The sequence below is a fragment of the Anticarsia gemmatalis genome, chromosome 8, assembly GCF_050436995.1.
Source record: "Anticarsia gemmatalis isolate Benzon Research Colony breed Stoneville strain chromosome 8, ilAntGemm2 primary, whole genome shotgun sequence".
NCBI lineage: Eukaryota > Metazoa > Arthropoda > Insecta > Lepidoptera > Erebidae > Anticarsia > Anticarsia gemmatalis.
Window position 1 is genome coordinate 6,708,898 of NC_134752.1, and position 21,804 is coordinate 6,730,701.

General features: G+C 37.3%; 1 protein-coding gene across 4 annotated transcripts; it reads right to left on the reverse strand.

The window, feature by feature from the left end:
• Positions 1–115: 115 nt before the first annotated feature.
• Positions 116–21,368, reverse strand: LOC142974833 (phospholipid-transporting ATPase ABCA3-like). Of its 4 annotated transcripts, none has more exons than XM_076117382.1 (32): positions 21,340–21,368; positions 16,156–16,397; positions 15,104–15,411; positions 14,429–14,602; positions 14,056–14,303; positions 13,818–13,928; positions 13,577–13,721; positions 13,320–13,493; positions 12,756–12,965; positions 12,553–12,644; positions 12,337–12,466; positions 11,587–11,816; positions 11,338–11,503; positions 10,868–11,101; positions 10,416–10,557; positions 10,213–10,337; positions 9,340–9,559; positions 8,881–9,046; positions 7,734–7,949; positions 7,367–7,471; positions 6,818–6,989; positions 6,223–6,348; positions 5,753–5,876; positions 5,297–5,421; positions 4,785–4,909; positions 4,086–4,266; positions 3,656–3,817; positions 3,307–3,464; positions 2,944–3,066; positions 2,280–2,445; positions 1,909–2,092; positions 116–1,708 (listed from the first exon to the last, which is right to left on the reverse strand). In XM_076117382.1, exons 1-32 carry the CDS (start codon positions 21,349–21,351, stop codon positions 1,462–1,464), a joined length of 5,343 nt encoding a protein of 1,780 aa, XP_075973497.1. In that variant the 5' UTR covers positions 21,352–21,368; the 3' UTR covers positions 116–1,461. The 4 variants fall into 4 exon arrangements, with proteins under 4 accessions (XP_075973497.1, XP_075973498.1, XP_075973500.1 ...); XM_076117383.1 differs by lacking the exon at positions 21,340–21,368 and adding an exon at positions 19,466–19,561; XM_076117385.1 differs by lacking the exon at positions 21,340–21,368 and adding an exon at positions 16,837–16,854.
• Between the last annotated feature and the right edge of the window lie 436 nt (positions 21,369–21,804).

Below are 21,804 nucleotides of genomic sequence, written 5' to 3' on the forward strand. Positions count from 1 at the left end.
TTTCTGGCTTTAAATTAAATATCGCTATACCTCTGAATGTTTTGTAATGTCTTTTTTAAGAACGGTGTTTGTATTGTGTAGTGTTTATAGACGATTTTTAATAAAATTATGGGTATTTTATCACAAATAATTTTATTTATAAAACCTTATTACCTATAACAACATTTGACTTATTTTTGTACATATTTATAGTTGTTTGAAAACTTCTTCTTCTTCTTATCGTATGGTTAGTGGTCAACCTAGTGTCAAAGTTGTTCAGGCCGCCCGAACGCCTTTGACGTGGCTTAACGACTGTTATCTTAATTGACAACAACCGGGACCGACTTTTTACGTGCCCTCCGAAGCACGGAGACGCCCAGTTCCAATACCACTATGTGGTCACCCATCTATGGAATGACCGCAAGGGTTGCTTAACCCACAGATCGTTTACCGACCGGTGAGCGCAACTGGCTATAGGTGTCTCAAACAATCATGAATACTGACGTACTACGCTAATACAGGAGACTAAAAACAGACATTTGTTGGTACGCTTTTCATGTTCGTAAATACATCGAAGTAAAATTAAACAAAATTATACAAAACTTAAACATTATTTACAATTAATAGAAAACCTATATACACATATAATCAAATATACACAATTCAATAAATCTATCAATATTTATGTAAGTCATGGATCAGAACGCCCCCGGCGTTCGCACTGTCTGTCTAACATACGGAGCTCTATTTCTCAAATGTTTCCGCACGTATTCGCTGGTATCGTCTGACACAATTTAACAAATACGTGCGTATACGCCCTAACTCGCCATTCCGTTTGTACGGGATTCTATGTATAGTAAGGTCTTTCAGAATTGTTTAATTACTAAACTTAGTTATCGTGCAAACAAACTTTTAGAGCATTTCTGAATATTGACTATCGACTACTTTATCCTAGCGTACTTGACTTTACAATCTCCAAAGGTAATGGCAATCTATCTCTATACAATATCACAGACGTAGGAATTGAGTCATACAATCGATCAACTATTTTATCACCTCGCAACTAAATATAATTTATAATAGTAGGTATATTTCCAAAGAAGCTACATAATTGTGCACTAAGTTGTAACAATTTATTTTCGTTAATTTAAGAATCGCCTGGCAACTGACTGCATGACATGGACTGCCGGCATAAGGGTAGGATACCTTATTAGCCGGGTCTTGACTGAGCGAGCAGCCTCGCGAGGCAATGTCTCGGTCCCGCTCATTTCGATCTGAAAGAAAAGAGACCTAGATATTGCCTCGCGAGTCTGCTCGATCAGTCAGGACCGGCTATTTATTAGAAACAAATGCCATTAGCAACAGGTGATAAAACAGTTGAACGATATAAATATACAAGTGCAATGTAAATAAAACATTGTAGTTCCTCTTTTCTGCCAAACACCTCTATAACAACTTAATCTAAGTAATTGATCGTAAAACTTAGCTAACGTCTTCAATAGTGGTCAGTGTGGTGCTGTGTGATGGCGGTTCTAGGGCTTCTATATCTTCCTTGTCTAGTCCCTGGTACTTAGTGAACTGTAAGAAGATCTGTTCAAGCGTCGTCTGTGATATAGTGTAGTCTTCGACGTCGTAGTCTCGTTTGGCTCGCTCCATGATGCCGAACATCCGCGACCACGGCATGCTGCGGTCCGGGAGGTAGTATGTCAACATACCTTGGTATTCCTCCCTGAAAATAAAGTATTTTTATTGAAAACCACTTTTTAAAATCAAAATTTTCAAATAGGTACGTCAAAATCACCGATCGGATTTTGATGAAATTGGTACAGTTATTACGCACAGCCTATAATATAGATTAACAAATAGGATGGTTTTCACGCAACTGTAGGTCGTTAAACCTGGTAGTACTTTGTTTTTGCAATTACTTACATTATTCTAGGATTGCTGAAGTTTGCGTTGACATATTCTTTAACATTGGCCGCTGTGACTGACACCACACTAGTTTGTCGCGTCAAAACACTGGTCTGTCGTGTCAAAGCACTCGCCTGTCGAGAGAGCGACCGCCGCGTATTCTCATGCTCTTCTGATTTTAACTTTATGTTCAATGTGAATCCTGGAATATTAAACAAATTTGTATTTAACTGGCGACATACACTTACACATTTTGATAAGAAATAAGAGTCACGTTAGTCGTTACCATAGTTTAACGTCAAATAATGGATTCGACATGAAACAATCCACAACGATGTTAGGGAATGTAACTTCACTTTATTTCATCATTAGATATGAGTCGGTCATACCTTCAGAGAACTTGTTCTTCAAATGTTGCGGAGTGCCGAGACACTTGAATCGTCCGTTGACCATGATAGTAAGCCGCGAGCACAGCGCCTCGCACTCCTCCATGCTGTGTGACGTCAGCACTACCCCACGACCCGCACGCTGCACTCCACGCATTGCACGCCACACCTATGACCAGACATATAAATTTATTAAGTTCTATGACAACAACAATGACACGTGAGAAGTGACGCATTGGGGAAACAGTTAGTCCGGCTCCACATGTTGGTCCCAACGCTCGTACCAACGTTGGACTGCAAACTCGGCGAAGCGTACACAAGTTTGGTAATAAACTAGTTCTATCCCGTCAGATCGAGCGCGTTGGCGCAGATTCCTCTAATGAAACCGACACGAGCCGGCCAACTAACAACGCTCGCCCCAACGTTGGGAGCAATGCCATTTTCTAGATCCACACGTTGGACGAATAGCGGGGCCTATATTGGGTCCAACGTGAGGAGCCGGCGTTAACCACATGCTAATGTTTGAGCATTCAAATCGCTGCAATCAACAAAGCATTATTTCTACGATAGTGTGGGTAGTAGATACAATTGGATTCTGCATTTTAATCGTTTCAGATAGTTTCTCTTCTAATATAAAAATACATGTAACATATTTATGACAACATACGTGTCTTTTAGCAGCTGGATCTACGCCCGTAGTAGGCTCGTCTACGAATACCAGGCGCGTTCGTCCCAAGAAAGCCACTGCGGTGTTCAACTTGCGTTTTGTGCCGCCAGAGTATTGGTGTACCTGAAAACATTCAATGCAAATTAAGAAAGGGTGAAAGACATGAAAGAAAATTTTGAATATATATTTTTTTAATTCGCATAGGAGATAGTATAGGAGATATTTAAACTTTTATATTTAGACAAGATATGTAATCCAAAAGTACATCGTCCTGCGTTTTGTTCAGAAATAGACAGTCATTTCATTCCGCAACAAATAACACAGTTGGTAAACTACAATAAAGTCAAGTTTTGATGAACGTACCCTCTTATCGAGATGTTTAAAGAATCCGAGTGCATGTGCGAAGGTGGCGGCGGTGGGCGCGGCCGAGCGCGCTCGCAGGCCGCGCATGAGCGCGAACACGCGCAGAGTCTCGCGCCCTGTCAGCTCCGGGAACAGCGCGTCGAACTGCGGACAGTAGCCTGCAACGACAAGTTTATATTAAGCTATTTCCTTTATTTCATTTTGCAGTACTATAATTGTATTAAGACAAGTTTACTGTCAAGCAGAGGTATCAAAACAGCACTATAAACTAGCAAACAACTTAACCAACTCTGTACTTAAATATAATTTGCACACAGCATTGGGCTTAATATGGTACCAGAATACTAACCGATATTTTCGTGTACTTTGTTAAGGTTCTTCTGCACAGAATGTCCACTGACGAACGCTTCGCCGCTCGATATGGACTCGTCTCCCATCAACATCTTGAACGTACTCGTCTTGCCGGCGCCGTTCACGCCCAGAAGACCGAAGCATTCACCGTCACTTACACCTGCCGACAACAAAACCAAAAATAAGAGTATTTTTAACCATAAACCTTTCATTACAGACACGATAGCGCATAGCGTGCATTTACACGATATTTAACGTGTAATATTAAAGTATTACAGGCAAACTTTCAAGGAATAAAAAGTGTTTCTATGTATTGTGCACACGCTTGGCCATTATGAACAAAGTGCTGGAACATTATCATTTCTCACTATTTTGCCAAGCGAGCGTGCAATTTTACGTACGACATTATAGTTTTTGGGTGCACTTACAGAAAGACACTTGATCGACAGCGAGGTGGTCGCCGTAGTACTTGGACAGCTCAGTGGTAAGTAAAGCTTGGTCGGAGCGGTTCGAGGCCGACACGTGCCGCGCGTGCTGCATCTCTGCGACCACGTCCTCGTCCAGTGTGCTCTCGTCTATGGGCGGCGGCTTCTTCTTGAATGTGAATACCTAGTGACGAAAATATAAATAATTACATAGATACTTAAAATCACGCACGTTGTATCTGACGGTATAGGCAGAGAAGTACGAGATAAACCCGAGGTGACTTTTGCAATGTTAATCCTATGTAATAGTTGGCCAGCCTATTGCCATAAGGCGAGCACTATGCAAGAATCCCGGCTACTTTTGAGATTATTCCAATAAAAGTTAGAAATTATTTTAGACTGAGTCGTAAACAAAAATTAAGACAAGTTAAAAATACATGCTATCCTCTTATTTCATAATATTGTGTACTAGCTGACCCGGCGAACTTCGTACCGCCTAAAATATGCAAAATTAAAATGTCTATTTTTTCAATATTTCTGAGAGATTTTCTTAATATTTTTTTCCGTAAGAACCTTTTCCTAATAATAACAAATACAACACAAAAAAAAATAGTAACATCGGTTCAGCCATTCACGCGTCATGGCGTGACCAAGGAAATCGGGTTTCCAATCCGGGAAAAATTATCTATGGTAGGTACATACCTTTTGTACGAGTCTGTACTCAATAGTCATGAGTATAAGCCATAGTGCGACGCAGGAGGTAGTCATGCTCACGAGGTACCGCAACACACCAGGCTCCTCCCACTTGAAGTATGGGTTCTCACCCACTGTAAACAACATCCTGTGTTAACTACTCTAAAAAAATACTACTATCATCAAAATAATCACGTCACAGAGTTAAAATGAATTCTCACGTATTATTATATTAAACACTTCCAAATGAAAATAGCCTAAATAAGTACATTTTTGGAATTAGTTTACAGTTATTTTATATTAGGTCGGGGGAAAAGTCTTTTCGCATTATAGTATGTATGAACTTTGGCTTCATCACAAATGACATACACGGTTCATTATGTTTCTTTCGGTGAGCTCGTGAGGTACCCAAATATCGAGCTGTTTTGTGTAGAGAAAAGATTTTATTACAAGTTCATACGTTTACGGTTAACGGTTTATATAAATAAACATTTATGCAAATTGTAGTAGTGTATTCTTACCACAACAATTTTGTTCTTGCTGACACATATTCTCCATGGTACACTCGAAGTTAGGGTACACCACTTGCATGTACTCGCACATCGTCATGCAAGTGTGCTCGCGTAGTCCAATCTGGTTCAAAAACCTGCACACAATTAGGGTTCCATTAAAAGTTATTTCACACCGGGAGGTTTAAGGCAAATATAAACTCCGAGAAAACTATTCTCGGAGTTTATATCTCTAGAGAGGTAAGTCTAATAAATAAGCCCTTAAACGCCCGTATACGGCCACATCGTACGCATGCGTAAACGTGACGAAAGTACACACTTCTCCAAATCATTTTTTCAAGGTATAGATTAATAAGTTTTTGTTCTTTCAAATATAATAACAATATTACTAATATTTTATATATTAGTTAGAAGTAGGTTGAGTCTAACTGCGTTATTACTGGGCAAGTTTAAAATGTATGTGCGTACCTCATAGCAGTGACGAAGCTGTACAGAGGGTAATACTGCAGTATCGCGTCGAGGACATCCGCAGCCGCCTTAGTGTTGAGGTGCGGTGATGATAGTGACTCCACTATCTGCGCACCCATCATTCCTAACACACAACCAATAATATTAGCATAAATACAGTATACACGCAAAACAAATTCAAACATAACAGTGAAGGATGAAATTGATTAACTTTAACATTTTGTGGTACTATTACTGTTTTTAAATTACGATAATACTGTAGATTTGACCGGTGTGAACTAAAAGGTAGCGAAATAAAAAATACACTGGAACAGTTTCTTATCCGACAGAAATAATAATACCAACTACCAATTATTTTGGTGACAGCTAATTGTTTGGTGACTGTGAATGAATCAAGAATAGTCTCAGGTTATAATTAAGCTTAAAATACAATAAAAATATATATTTTATATATAATTTAAGTGTCTTACCAAACAGAACGTTCATAAAGAAGAAGCTGACGAAGCCGAGCGCGGGTCCTTTGAACACGTGCGACAGTACGTACACGAGCGGCAACATCGCCGCGCCGTACACTATCACGCATAGATACAACCGACCTGCACAAACAAACAAATTTAAAGATTCGGTTATACGACTACTGGATAAATGTCGAGCAACGTATCCGATAGATAAAGTGACAGTAAATATATGAAAACAACTGATATAATGCAAATTAGCTAACCAATACTTATATAAAAGTGGTTATACCGTGCCTACATCCGATATTATGGTAGAACTATAGTAGAACTTTTATTGGCAGATTTTACAGAAGGTGATAAGTTTACAAAAGTATTCACATGTTCTTTAATATAAAGGGTGTTTTGTTTGATAGGTCCCACCAATCTTTTAAACACATACATAAAAACACTATCTATCCGGATTATCTGATATCTCACCATGTTAGCATGAATCATGCCATATTATACGCACTGAATATAAAATCAATTTTCCTAGATTACCTTTCTGTCTGAATTCATAAACAACTACATATAATAAAACGTTTTTAGTATGAAGTACGCTATTCACCTAGTTCAGGCGCAGTGGAGAGTCCGACGACGTTGAAGGCGAGACAGGAGATTACAATACTGACGCAGATGACAAGGAACCACACCCAGTCGAAGATAGCCGCGCTGCCCCATAACACGATGGGCTGGACTCCTGCTGCCTTTTGCAGTAACTTGGCACCTGACATACGCTCCTGTAAAATACATACATTTTTAGGAAAAAACGTAAAGATAGTAAATTTTTAACTTATAACACGCTCTTTATAGCATAAACACGCTTTATTTAAGCAAAAATCAGGTCTCATAGTTGTAATTTAGAGTCAATCATGCCTATTGAAATGCGAGGCCGAGGTCGAACGGAAAAAAACATTAGCCAAATGCCCTTAGCATGTGTTTACCTACCCCTACCCGTGTACCGTGCCAAAAACCCCACGTAACGTGGGATAAGGACAAGAGTAAGAAGAAGTCAAAACTACTATTCTTTAACTAAAAAATCAATATGCTATTTGTTAGTTCTGCTTGGAGGTTTTTTTTTATTAATGTTAGACCTAACATTTAAATATAAACTTACCTTGATGTAGAACATAATAAACACAGCGCTGACGATACCAACACTACTGCCGACACCTGAAGCGAGTTGCATGGACAGCATGCTGATCATTGTCTGCATATCGGTCTATAAGTAAAAAGAATACATAAGCAACTTAGTTTAATAACTTTTTCAGAATTGATAGATCACCAAACGCTATGAACAACATAACCCGATCTTCCTTAAGGTAGGTACCTATAGCGGAAATCGGAAAGCATTTTTCTCTCGTGAATAATTGATACATAACATGTTTGAACCTCATGAATTTTTGGGTTTTAGATTTAAAGGATATTTTATGGTAAGTATCAAATAATAACAGCTTGTAATATTTGCTAGCATTAATATTTACCTGATCTTGATAAGTAGCTTCCAAAGGATGATTGTACACAGTGAGTGACGCGCTAGGGACCACACTTTTGAGGAGAGCTGAATGTACGGCGGACAGAGATACGGCTACGTCGTGGTAGCCGAAGTTGCTGAACCAAGCCGTCGCGGTCTCGTCCGTAAACGTCGAACCGATGAGGATGCGGTGACGCAACACTCCCATATCAACTGGATCGTTTGTCTACAATGAAATAGAAAGATAATCAAAATCAAATCATTTATTTATATAGGTCAAATGCTGACACTTATGATAGTCAAAGATACAGAGAGTGAATTTACCGCCAGTTCGGAAGGTAGGGCCAATGAGAAGAGCTGGCAAGAAACTCCTGGCCACTCTTTTTAAAATATATAATAAAGATAGAAGCACTGATAGCAAAGTGGTATAAGCTGGCATCTTCCACGCAAGTGGTCGACGGTTCGAACCCGAGGCAATACACCAATGACTGTTCAAAGTGTGTATTAGAAATAATAAAAACAAAGGTGGATGAATGTTAATGAAACTAAACAAGTTTGTAGAGATCATAGCAAGTTCTTTAGTATCTGACTACTCGTATTGGTAAAAGGCATATACCTATTTATAATATCGGTAATAGGTATGTAGGTGTATGTATTAATAATATGCGTAACTAAATGTTATATAAAGTTTAAATTGCATTATAATTGTACGTGAGTGTAATTTATAAAAATGTTTACGTTCTTAAAATATTACAAGAAAAGGTAATCTTTCGCTTTGCTTCATTAATATCCAAATTAGGTATAGAGATTAGCGCAATCATATATTATTTACTTAAATTTGCTTTGCATTTTCACTAATTTAATCCTCGTATCGTGTTTGATAAAAAAGCTTAAAAATTGTTAATAGAGATGACCTCATTACAAACATGCATTGTCATATATTTACATGTCATCTTTTATCGAATTACTAATTTTAAAAACATCCGGATATAGAAAAGCAAAATAATTTTTGACCCAATAATAACATAGAATAGGTACTTAGTAATTCACTCATTGTCCAGGCCTGCCCTCCCAAAAACATTTATTGAGATCTGTACGTATGTACGTCTCTATTTCGATTCCTTAGTGTTCGTGATTTAATTATCAAAGAAACTTACCCTATTCAAATAGTAGTCTTCAATCATTTGTTCGCCAACCGTGGTTAGTCCCATATTTTCGACGCCAGAAGTCTCGAACATCATCTGATAAGCGCTAGTTGCGAGAGCACCTATCGTCGTCGAAGATGTGCCGATGTAACTCAACAAAGTTTCAGTTTTTGCATATCTGGAAAAATGGTCAAAATTAATATTGTGATATGTGACAACCGAATTCATACAATACTCTATCTCAAACGTTTGATCAATGATTTTACCTAATATTATATCTCGGTATCTCAGTTTTATTTAAAAGGGTAAATCAACTTTTACATTTTCGTGCTACCCTATATCAAACTCTGGTATTTAATGTTTAGAAAAAAGTACGAATACGGGAATCCGGCATAGAATTTGAAGCCCCTTAGCCACTTTTCCTCCCTAAAACTTAACTACGATAAAAAAATCGCGGTTTGTAAAACTTACCCTTCAGTAAGAGTGAGCAGCCTGTTCCTGACAGTGGGCACGAGCGACATGACGTACTGTAGCACGCCGAGCGTCGCGTTGATGAGCACGACGGGCGCCACGAACTGCAGCAGCACGAGCCACCACGAGCGCACCCACACCAGCGACAACTTGAGCCACACCGCGCACACGTGCTGCACCACCAGGCCCCACCCCGTCAGTGAACTGTCGTCTCTGTCCACTAAAAGTACACACACTATTTAAAAACCAAACCCATACTGACCCAAAACTGTTTTACCTAAATATAAAAACGTATGCGTATTCGTCTTTCAGCACCTCAAGCTACAGAAAAGAAAGAAAACTTCTTGAAAAATATGAGAGCAGTGATAGCCGAGTGGTATAAATTGACACCTCCCACGCAAGTGGTCGCAGGTTCGAACCCGAGGCAACACACCAATGACTTTTCGAAGTTATGTGTGTATTAGAAATAATTATATTATCACATGCTCCAACGGTGAAGGAAAAACATCGTGAGGAAACCTTGCATGCCTAAAATTTGTTTAATACATTAATTGAAGGCATGCTAAGTCCCCAACCCGCACTTGGCCAGCGTGGTGGACTCAAGGCCTAACCCCTCCCTCATTACGGGAGGAGACCCTTGCCCAGCAGTGGGACATTAATGGGTTAAATTTATTTTATTTTTATTTAACTCTTGAGATCCTAACTTTTTCGGTCGTGTAAAAATATCAGACGATCTTTATTTCAATAGGTTAACATATTGATATAGTTGGTTAAATCAGCGCCGGCGCAGAAAAGGCTATGGGCTCGGCCTTGTGACAACATTACTGTTGCACGTATGGGCGAATTTTTGTGAAAATGAATGTGTACACTTACATTGTTCTAAAGATGAGTCAATCTCTTGTTTAAACGCGTCGTCGACGGTTGAGGAGTCTGTCACAGTAGTTGCAGCGTCGTCGGAATCAGAACTTATCACAACTGGTGCCAAATCTGATCCCACCCTAAAATTCATCCCAAACATATGAGTATTTTAATTTATCAAATAAAAATCAATTATACTTTATGGTGTTACAACTTACGACATAAAAACGTCTTCTAATGTTGTAGCTACTAATCCATAGTTCTTGAATTTGATGATTCCTGCATTTTTTTCTAGATCGTTTAACATATCTTCGAACTTATACGAAAAGTCATTTAACAAACTGTAAGTGACTTCGGTACCTGAAAAATGAAACGTAGAATGACTTAGCACATTTTAAAACCACTTGGATGACAGATATATTGATAACGATTGACTGCTTCCGTGGCGCAATGGTTAAGGTCGCCACGCCGATACCATAGCGTCAAGAGCTCGTTTCGAGAGGAGTTCGTTTCGCACACGGAACAATTATTTGTGAGATCCACAAATAGTTGTATCGGGTCTGTTTGTACGTTGTGTCTGTTGTTGTTAAAGTCCCCACGACACAAGAGCAATTCTGAGAGCGGGAGGAGTCTTTTAAAAAAAATATACATTGATAAGAATGCAACATACCACGATCCTCTTTAATAGCAGTGCCAGGAATGTACTCGTTGATGAGTTCAGTGCATCGTTCGTAATTGAAGTCATCGTCCTTCACGACGACGAGCGTGTATCCCACTCCGTAGTGACGTTTGAGGAAGTACGGGGAGCCCACACACTGCAGTTTACCTTGCGCCATTATCGCCACTCGGTCGCCCAGAATATCAGCCTCGTCCATGAAGTGGGTCGTCAGGATCATTGAACGTCCTAATTGATCAGTTATACAGCTATAGTTGGCACTTAAAGGGATTGCTTTATCGCTCAAAATAAATACCGCTGGATTTGCTTTGCTTGCAAAGTTTTGTAAAAGTGTATCTTTAAAAAGTGTGCAAGCATAGCTGTTTTAACATGTCCTACATGATTATTATTTCTATCTACTTATAAGTAGGTATGAAATATTTCAAAATTTCTCGACAGAGGATCAATTATTAAAATACGCTTACCCTTTTTCTCTTTCTCTAACAACTCCCACAGTGCACGTCTAGAAGCGGGATCCATGCCGGAGGTCGGTTCATCCAGAAGCACCACTTTGGCTGCTCCACTCAGCGCAATACCAACACATAGACGCCGTTTTTGACCACCAGACAATCCTTTCGAAGGATAATCGCGCTGGAGAAAAAAATAAAGTATATCCAAACGGAAAATATATACGATAGCAGTCAATATTAATACAGAAATTTCAAATGCCCTACCTTTTCCTCTAATTCCAGTTTCTCAATAAGTGTTTCAATGTCATGTTTGAGCTCAGCACCGGTGAAGCCCTTCAGTCTGGCGAAGAACTCCAAATGTTCTCTAACAGTCAGTTCGTTGAACAGAACATTGTGTTGTGGACACAAACCAATGTGAGAACGAGCGGCTGATGCCTGAGTCACCATGTCGTACCCGGCTACTGTCACCGTGCCGGCAGTTACTTCCAAATTACCTAAGAAAAAATATTATTTATTTATTTTTTCTCTATCGTATAGTGGTTTTCTATTCGTTTTTTTTCTATTTTCCAAAATATTGCGGAGAATATTTAGCCTTTCGGTTTTCAGATGTTCCCTTGATAGTTCCATAGAAAATTGTCACAGTATAGACAAAAGGTCTTGCCATGGACAGTGAATCCATATTTACGACTTGTCTTATCACGGGACCATTGACGTTAATAATTATCCCTTTTATGATAATTGTGTTGTTTTGATACCCAAATCAACGATGATACCCAAATTTGTTAACGTAATATAGGAATTACGCAGGTATCTACTTCAAATCCGATAGCGAAAAACCGCATCAATCATGTTACCGATTGAAATATTTATTTAAGTCTAGTCGTGTGCCAGCCGCCCTTGCCACTAGTGATATAAAATTATAAAAGTAACACGTCGATATCTAAGGCATTTCCGATGTATGATACTTAAATAACTGTTATTATAGTTAGGTTATATTTATGCATATTTACTGACCAGTAAGCATAGATATAGTGGTAGATTTTCCAGCACCATTGTGGCCAAGAAGCACAGTTATCTGGTCATCATAGATATTCATAGACAAGTGATTCACCGCTATGTTATTGCCGTACACTTTGGTCAGGTTCTGTAAGCAATCAGATTTGTGAATACCTTACCAATAATAGTTAATAAAATAATCTCAGAAATAATAAGTCGGTAGACTCAACTTACAGTCATTTTTACTCCAATACTAAGATCTTTAGGATCTTTTTCTTTTATAATATCGTTACCAAGATCGCCATTTGTGAAAATAGCACCGTCATCTGAAAATAAACTTGAATTATTAACACCATTAAGGTAATCATAAAAATTATATAGATATGCGTTCTTTTATACGATTAAAAAACTAATAATCTCTAGTAAGCTATAATCACCCTCTGTTCTTCCTGGGCACCAGAACTTCGCCTGGAAGGGAAAGTACCAAGGTTTTGGTGCGCCAAACGGTCCCGGCATCACTTGTTCAAGGTACAGAGCAATGAGCATGTAGAGCACGCAGTCTACCACCAGCATGATGACCACGTGGCCGAACACGAAGCGAGACGTCTCCGTCGTCGGTGACGCCATAAACTGGCCCCACTGCAGCCCTAATTGACACAATAGATTTAGCAATTTAGCACTTATGTCACAGTCGCTATGCAAGAATTTATTCTCCCACGCTCCAGTATTACATGGTCACCAATTACCCCTACACGTTGGTCGTTGTCATACGCACTAACGGAGGATATACAAGTACAAACTGAGCTGATAACATTTTATGAGATTGAGTCATCACCCACTGTCGAATTAAGTCGATCGGTCCAAAGTCCCAAATTCGTATTTTTTGAATTACCAAATCTTTAAGCAAAGAGAAATGTAACAAAAAAGCGAAAATTTTTTTCCTACAAAGTAAACAAAGTTTGAAGTGATTTACAATAGATATAAGTGGTGTTAGCTGTTACCTCCAGTACTTTCTTTGGCAAGCATGAGCTGATATCCATACGACATTGCGGTGTTTATACTCAAGCAGCTGACAATCTGCGCTGCAGTAGACATTTCGATATCCATCGCTAACAAGAAGGCGGGAATGTACGACAGAAACCAGAGCAAGCCAGTAAATAGCGCCGCTGTACTGCCTACAATGTTAAATTTTAAACTATTAGTACAATTGTACATTGTCTACATACATGCAAAATTTAATACAGAATAAGTACCATACCTTTTGAGAAGAACCCACTAACCATAAAGGCGAAGAAAATCATGCAAGACAAGTAAAGTAACGTATAAAAAAATAATATTGTCCAAGGCGTATTAGTAAATACAGCGTATTCATTGAACCCATCTTCGTTAGTAAACCAATTAACCTAAAAATAAATAAAAAACACCATGTTTATAGTAATAAGATATGAATTAATGCAAACACCAATCCAAAGCTAGAGATACCCAGTTTTGGGGCTTACCTTTAGAAGTACAACTATAAGGATAGCGGTCACCAGTTGGAATAAAAACTGCTTGCAAAACCAAGCAGTCCAATGTAACCACGTAGGCAGACCCATTATTTTCATAGTTTCCTACAATATATAACAAAGTATTGTTAAGTCAAGAGTGCAAAGGAGTAAGCTCGTAAGCAAATAGAAGTGAAAAAGGCCTCCGAAAAATCAATCAGCCGTGAATCGAAACGAAAATAGTAACATTTACCTTCAGTTGCAATTCCTTCTCAACAGTCACAGCTCTTACGATATTGACAGCAGTGTAACTAAAACTCAACATGATGAACATAGGGAACATAATCTTTAACAGATCCACCGCTAAGTCCTGCATGTATGGCGGGTGGGGGTATCTTTGAATGAACACACTGAACGACTGCAAGTCCATCCCTGTTAGTCTCGATACTAATTCCGTAGAAATTACATGCTGCAACGCTATGAACATCTCGTTCACGTAACCTGCATAAAATTTATTACTTATTATTTACTTTAAAGCATTTATAAAAACAACTTTATTACTTCAGATAGCAAAGCTCATTATCTTATCTAGGTAGTAAAGCTATAACTAGTGTTTAATTTGTCACCTGGGTCATTGCCTCCTTCCCACGACCACGGAAAACGAGGTCCTGGCATTTCGAAGATAGGGAAGATAGTATCTGTTCGCCAGTTACGTCCACCACGCTGGTAAAATGAGTTCAAACGAGGTCTCTCAGGAAAACGGAGAGCGTACGAAATGTTCTGTGGTAACGCTTCCGAACCTGCAATATGTTAATACTTGTAGAGGATCTCATGGGCATGAAATCGTCGTAGGATTATTTTTAAATTGAAGGAAAATGTATCTAACAAGATTGTAAGTCTAAATCAAGGCTTACTTTATCAGCAACTGTTATCATTGATATTTACAAGACGCAAATAGTCATCAAGTGTTTGTGTGACAACTTTAAAACCACTCTTCGCTTGGTCAGTTAGATGACTCAGGAAAATGGGGGAAAGTTTATCAAATTCGGTGCTTGTGACTCAGAACTCCGAAGTACTGATGTCTAAAAAAGATCTTATTCGTTTCTCGACAGTAAGTAGGTACGAGTAACGAAAGATTAGCATTTCAAATATGCTGCAAAAATTGTTCTTACGGCCTCCGCTATAGGCGCTTTTTGTCGTAAAACGCGCTACAGCTCAGCGGTATAACCATAACGCGTAACAGACAGGTTTTACTTCCGCCAATATGATACCGACAGGTACGTATTAATCAAAATGCTTACCAAATAACGCATCATCAAACTCCACTGCAGCGATCACCATACGAGTGGTTTCTTCTTTAATGTAGAGTCCTCTCAACTCATTACTGTTGTTAAACTCTTGTATTTGAATACTTCTTCTCACTATCTCCTCTATTACTGATGGTAACTCGATGTCATCAGTTATGTTTGGAAAATTCTCGACAACAATAGGGAGTAAGTCTCTCATGTTCTCCATAACTAAGTTGGTCATAGCCGATCTTACTACGTCTTCTAGTACTGGACTAGTTGGAGAGTACGCTATAGCCAACTGGCTAGTATTCATGCCTGCTCTAAAACAATAGAAAACTCGATTGTAAGAAAATTTTGTCAATGTTATTTTATAAGTTTTTTATTTTTCTATTTTTTAAGTATCTACGTACTTTGTGCGCTCAAACATGATATTTTATTTGAAATTATTGTTTCTCAGTAAGTGAATTACCTATGCATGCAATTCTTTATGAGAAATAAAGTTATTCAAATTTAAACTATACATTACTCAATTCAATGGTAGCGTTTATTGACTATGACACAACAAGAATACTAGGTTAATTATATCGTAGCTCTGCATCTAGGTTCTTCTCCTATGCAATTATCAGATTTTATCAACTTGTTTACACAAGATTGCCTATGTAATGTTTAATCATTGCACAACATTATTGGTAACATTACCAAATTTTTACATAAGCAAGGGTTACATTTCATTTGATGGGTGCAAGTAATGACAATACATTCAGGACTACAATAATCTCGATATGAACAATTCTGAGAAGTTAACGCATGCTAACTATGTACTTATTATGAATATCAAACACGTGATTGCAAATCGCGCACATGTTTATTAATATTTGCTAAATAGTCATTGATATAAAGGTACTTTTAGTGCATGATGTATTGTGTTCGATATCAATGATTATGATAAGTTGAATGCCAGGGACACTACGATAAATTGGTATATTGTAAGTATATTTGTTCCGTTTCTGCAATAATGAAATTCATTCAATGGTCGACTTAATTTAAATAGTAGTGGGACTCACATGACGGAAGTAGAGTGGTTGAGCGTGTGTACAGGTATAGGCGGGTAGGTGAGAGTGCCCATGTGCGAGGGCTCTATCTGCCACCGCAGTAGGAGCACCAGCGCCATTGTGACAACAGGTAACAACAGTTCTGTCATTGTCTGCATGCGATGCCTCCATTGTTGCAGAAAGTTCTTCCACATCAACAGCCGGAACTTGATCCATGCGCCGGCGCAAACCCCGTGCCCCGACGTCATCGTGTCCTGCGCGTGGATAACCAGTGTTATTTATTGATAAGAACAATTTTTTTTTTACTAATTAATAACTTATACCTATACGTTTTAATTCGGTGATAATACTACAGATAATACATACAAGTATTTATTGTTTTTGTACACCCTTGTCATTAGCTACGCAATTTCTTTAAAAATAAACTTATCTAATAAATATTTTGACATTACGACTTGGAAGGAAATACTAACTACAATAAAGACTAGATACTATAATAGAGTGAAAGTTGAAATGCGAACACAACTAATTGGTTTAAACAACAACCAACAACTAGATATAATCGTTACAGCATAATGACGGGGTGCGTCCATTTCCTATTTATCACTTCCGCCCTTGCACTCGTTATCTGCAGGAGATTATGACTCTTCACAGTACGCTATTAGACATAACTGGATCATACAACATTCATACCCGAATTCGTATATCTAAGGTCAGCAAAAATTTACTTCTGCGGATTGAATACGTTGCCGAAAGTCATACTACAAGGCCCTGCATTGTATCTTACGTCAATGAAAACTGAAACGCCGCCTTAATAAAAACTGGAAAATACATTAATAGGTCAATGTAATTCAGTTATCGATCTATGTCGATGTTCTTGCACGAGTACCGAGTGCACCGAGTGCAATCAATGCGCAAACAGCACTCCAACAAAGGCAGAAGAGGTACTAAAAGATAAACAGACACAAAGAGTGGAGTGAGTACTTCCCTATGGTAAAGTGTTTCGGTCTGCCAAGTGCTCATGCACCAAAACACTCCACGCTGCACCGAGTGAGTAATCGATACGACTTTCTATCGGCGTTATAATAGGTATAGATTATTTTATTATTTGTTATTGACACGAAATACTTAGTAAAACTTTAATTATAAGTATGATGAAATCAATAACAAAATCATATGAAAAAAGATTTTAAATATTATTTCCTTAGCATACACGAGAAGATGGTAAAAGCGATGTATGCAACTCAATCAATATGCAACTACAGTACCTGCATTGTGTAAGAGCTGCGTAGAATTTTATACGCACCAAGATAAAAGTCAACACTAGTTACGTTATCTACCCTTGAAAGAGTCCTTCTATAATAAATTGATCTGCTTGAGTGTCTAAATAACATTAAATATTCAAGATCTCAGGGTGTTGTCACGATGTTTACCGAAAAGCTATTAAGTTGTTATCATAATAACATGGAAGGTCTGTTTACTTCGCGGGAATCTAAGCAAGTTGTGGCAGACTGTTCTGCACTAAAATTTCAACTAAATATGTTGTTCAATCCTCATAATCAAAATTAAAAGAAAATATAACAAACGGCAACATTGAATGACAAAATATTGCGGGTTCGATTCCTAATGCCGACGCAACTTAAGCGAACTCTCTAAACCAGACTTTGAAGTTAGCAAAAAGATGCATCTTAATAGGTCGAAATTAATGCTCTTGGATTTTAGTCAGAATGACTTCAAACTAAAACCTATATCCGTTGTTAATTACAAACACAAAATAAATCGACGTGCAAATATTGAATGAACAATATATTTTGTATTCTTTGTGTATCCATATCATTAAAAGCGTTAGATCTAAAGATAAACATTACCTACTCATGAGTATTAGCGATAAAAATAAGCAAAATACACTACTTATCATTATGACTAATACATAAACTATGATACTACACTATTTATGTAATTTTTACAAAATAAGTAAACAATTTAGAAAATCGCACCCGAATTCGTCATTATACCTATGTTATTTCAATAAATAAATGTTACTTACATAATTTATACTATGATTCTAGGCATACCACTCTTATTTTACTGTACCCTTGGGGTGAGGGAAACCGTAAAACACATAACTACTCGAATATCGGACATCCCATGATTCGTTCACACGTCTGTATTTCTCTAGGTTTAAACGAACAGTAGCAACAAACGGGGCATAAGCACATTAGAATTCTAAGACCGAAACATTCAACGCCTGACAAGGAAAGTACTTGCCAAGGTACTTGATTCATTGCTCTGACAAATCTAAGGTCACATGGACACATTGTCATTATAATACAATCGTTTATTTGAAACTAATCAGTCAACCATCACGATATAACATATTATTTATTTATCCATGCCGTATTCTTAGCTCAAAACATATCTACAACGTAATGGTTTTATCATATTATCGTACCTACTTAATTCCTACCTATTAAATCTTTTTAAAACATCTGTCTGTATATAGGAAGTTTGATCACTATTCCAAAAACTTTGGTGAAAGTGCTCTCACTTCATGCATAGTTTGTCGTAGCGTTTCGTAGCATTTGGTCTACGAAACTGTGAACATGAATAACGAACGATGTTCACGCGAGTAAGAAAAATGTACAAGTAGGTTAGTTGTAAGGACACACGATGAAAGCAAAGGCTAGAAGCAGACATATAATTAAGGCTAATAGCGATCGTTAGTCGATCTCCACTTAATCCTGTATAAATCGGAATCGGAATCGGAAAAACAAATCAATCATGGAAATACTACGAATTTAGCCGAAATCTTACATTATTCAAACTTTCTTCACAAGAATCTCTTTCCTATGGTGCAATTGAATCCAAAATACGTAGGTAGTATTACTTTTTATGACGTTGAACTGCTTTATTGCGAATCCTAATCTTTCTGATAACGAACGACAATTACGTACTTATTTAAAGCTACTGACCACGACATTATTTTTTAAAGAATGTGCTAGAAAAGCTAGCCCTAAGTACCTGTGGACTTAGCGTAACTAGAAAATGTATTTTTAATAACCAGGCTCTTAGGTGGTTGTTCACGAGTGTGTAGCATCGACTCTAGATCTAAGAATACTAAAAGCAACTATAACCAAACCACCTAACCCAAATATTTTGCAAGTAGATTTTTGTATAAAAGAAGACAATAATAAAATAATTTTCGAAAATTCCGAAATACATCATACAGAGGAAAAGCTAGACCAAAATATTTAGACAACTCAGATCTATCCAAATAAACAAAATACTGAATGTAAAAAAAATAGATAGCGAATCAACATACCAATTTAATCCTATAAGATATCTAAAATATAATAATCACAAATTCAAAGTTCGTAACAACACTAAAACTATGATAAATGTTACATGTTCACAGGTGAATGTAGCACTGACAGCTAAATAATATATTTTACCTGATATCTACTAAACAGATAACAGTCCTCTTTGAGATAATGTTTCCATAATCAATAACGTGTACTTACTGATTTCATTTAGACTGAAGAGTGAGTGACCACATTTAAATAAATTGCATACTTATTTAAATGCATCATATTTGGGATTAGTGTAGATTGTAGGTATTTTGCCAATATAAACCTATTACTGTCTACGATCTAACTGACTGTAAAAATAGTGTATCTTTTGAGTATAATTTCATAGACCCACGAATTTATCATAAAGTTTAATAGGTATTGGGATGGTACAAGACCCCTCGTGTGGAAGTCTAATTCTCACTCGCTTGCCCCGTTTTTAATCTCCCTTGAACGTATTTCTTATCAGGTGATTAAGTAATGCGGATGTCACAGTAAACAACAAAAATAGCATTTATTTTTGTGTTAAAATAAGATTATATTAGTATTAAGATATCATTTCCTAATTGCTTTACTTTCTGCACCAAAACGGTGCATACGACTGCTGATCATGAGGTCTAGGGTTCGATTTCCGGGTCGAAGAAAGTGCTATTTGATTTTCTGTTTTCTTTTGATCCGGTGACTACATTAATTTGTTGATGTTTATCGTTGCAAGTAGGCAAATGTAAGGAAAATCCACTTTTGAAAAGTATCGCCATCGTAACTTTAAAAAAATTCGTAGCTTCCGTGATCTTATTTTTTTAACAGTATAGAATCAGATACCGTAAAACGGGGTGAATAGAAACAATTTTCAACTTTGTCCTAAAAATTTGTAGCGAATAACTTGTTATTTTTATTGTCAGGTTGTTTTATATCATGTCCGGCGCCATGAAGAAAGAGTTAAAACCATATTTGTCCAAAAATATGCATAGTTTTACGATATTTCATTAAAAAAATGGTCAATTTCTATTCACCCAGCGATAGGGGTGAATCGAAACGACCAAAGGGGTGAATGGAAAAATTGTGTTTTAAAACGTTTTTTCAGTTAACAATATTGTATCTTTATAGATAAATATACACCTAAAGAGATAAACACCCCAAACAACTCATTAGAAAAGAAATTCCACTTTAAATCCAAAGTTTTGAAAAAAATGTATGGACCATTAAGGCATTCGAGGACGGTTGACTTTGAAGCAATTTTTTGGGTATAAATATCAATTTAAACATTTAAACAATTATGACACCGCAGAGAAGTAATATCGACGTGTAATCATTTCAAATTTGAACAAAATTCTTAAACGAGGAGTACTCAAACATTGGGCTTGAAAACTTTCCTGATTTTTTTTCTATTCACCCCGCGAATTCTATTCACCCCGTTTTACGGTAACATCAGCATCTTTACCTACAGCTGTATCTACGATTTATCTCTTTAAATGTCCTACCGCTGTGTCACTTGTCGACATTTTATTTACCATCTGTCATGGTTTATTTTCGTGAGTCATCGCAATTTTCAAGTGCACTCAATACAGTTGTACCTATAGATATCTGTCAGTATTGTGATTGAATGGTAAGCATAGATGACTAATACACAAATTATATGTGAAGGTAATCTATGCTGTAATACGGTAAATGGTCTTGGCGGCTTGTCATTACATCGTATTTTACGATGATACATACTTACCTTCATGGGCACTATTCATACTTTATTTATAACATGTCTCACAAATCTTAACACTGACACTAATTTGTCGATATTGGACCACTTATACAACTTGAATATTTTTATTTAACGTGCATTTACATGACTTACCAAAAACACCATCAGGTAATAAGTGCCTGGTTATACTACGAACTAATCGACCAGTAAGGTTGCAAAATATTTACGACACTTGAATTCCTAACAATGTCTATTAATGCGATAAGCTTCGCTAATAAAATTTGACACCATTCGTTTTACATAAAAGACATTAATTCCCGAGTTCACAACAATTCCAACCTCGTTATAGCACTAGCACTAACACAGTTCTGTCTCACAGTTCCGTCTCTCAGGAAGTATTAATATTTACAACTAGGTGTAGTTTTTCTCTTGGCCACTTAAAATTTAAACCGCCGTTCTACGTGCATCTTAAACTAAGTACCTACGTATCTCAGGAACAATAATTGACAATGAAATGTAACAGACGTCTGCACCTAATGTTTGCATAATTACTCTTATTGTGTATATTTATTGCTGTTCAAAACAAATGCTTTTATTTTCTGAAACCACACCTTTGAC

Coding starts and splice junctions, on each gene's coding strand:
- LOC142974833 (XM_076117382.1), bottom strand. Junction 6,349..6,817: donor CTCCACTGCGCCTGAACTAG/GTGAATAGCGTA, acceptor TTGTTTGTGCAG/GTCGGTTGTATCTATGCGTG. Junction 3,067..3,306: donor TTAAACATCTCGATAAGAGG/GTACGTTCATCA, acceptor GAATGTTTTCAG/GTACACCAATACTCTGGCGG.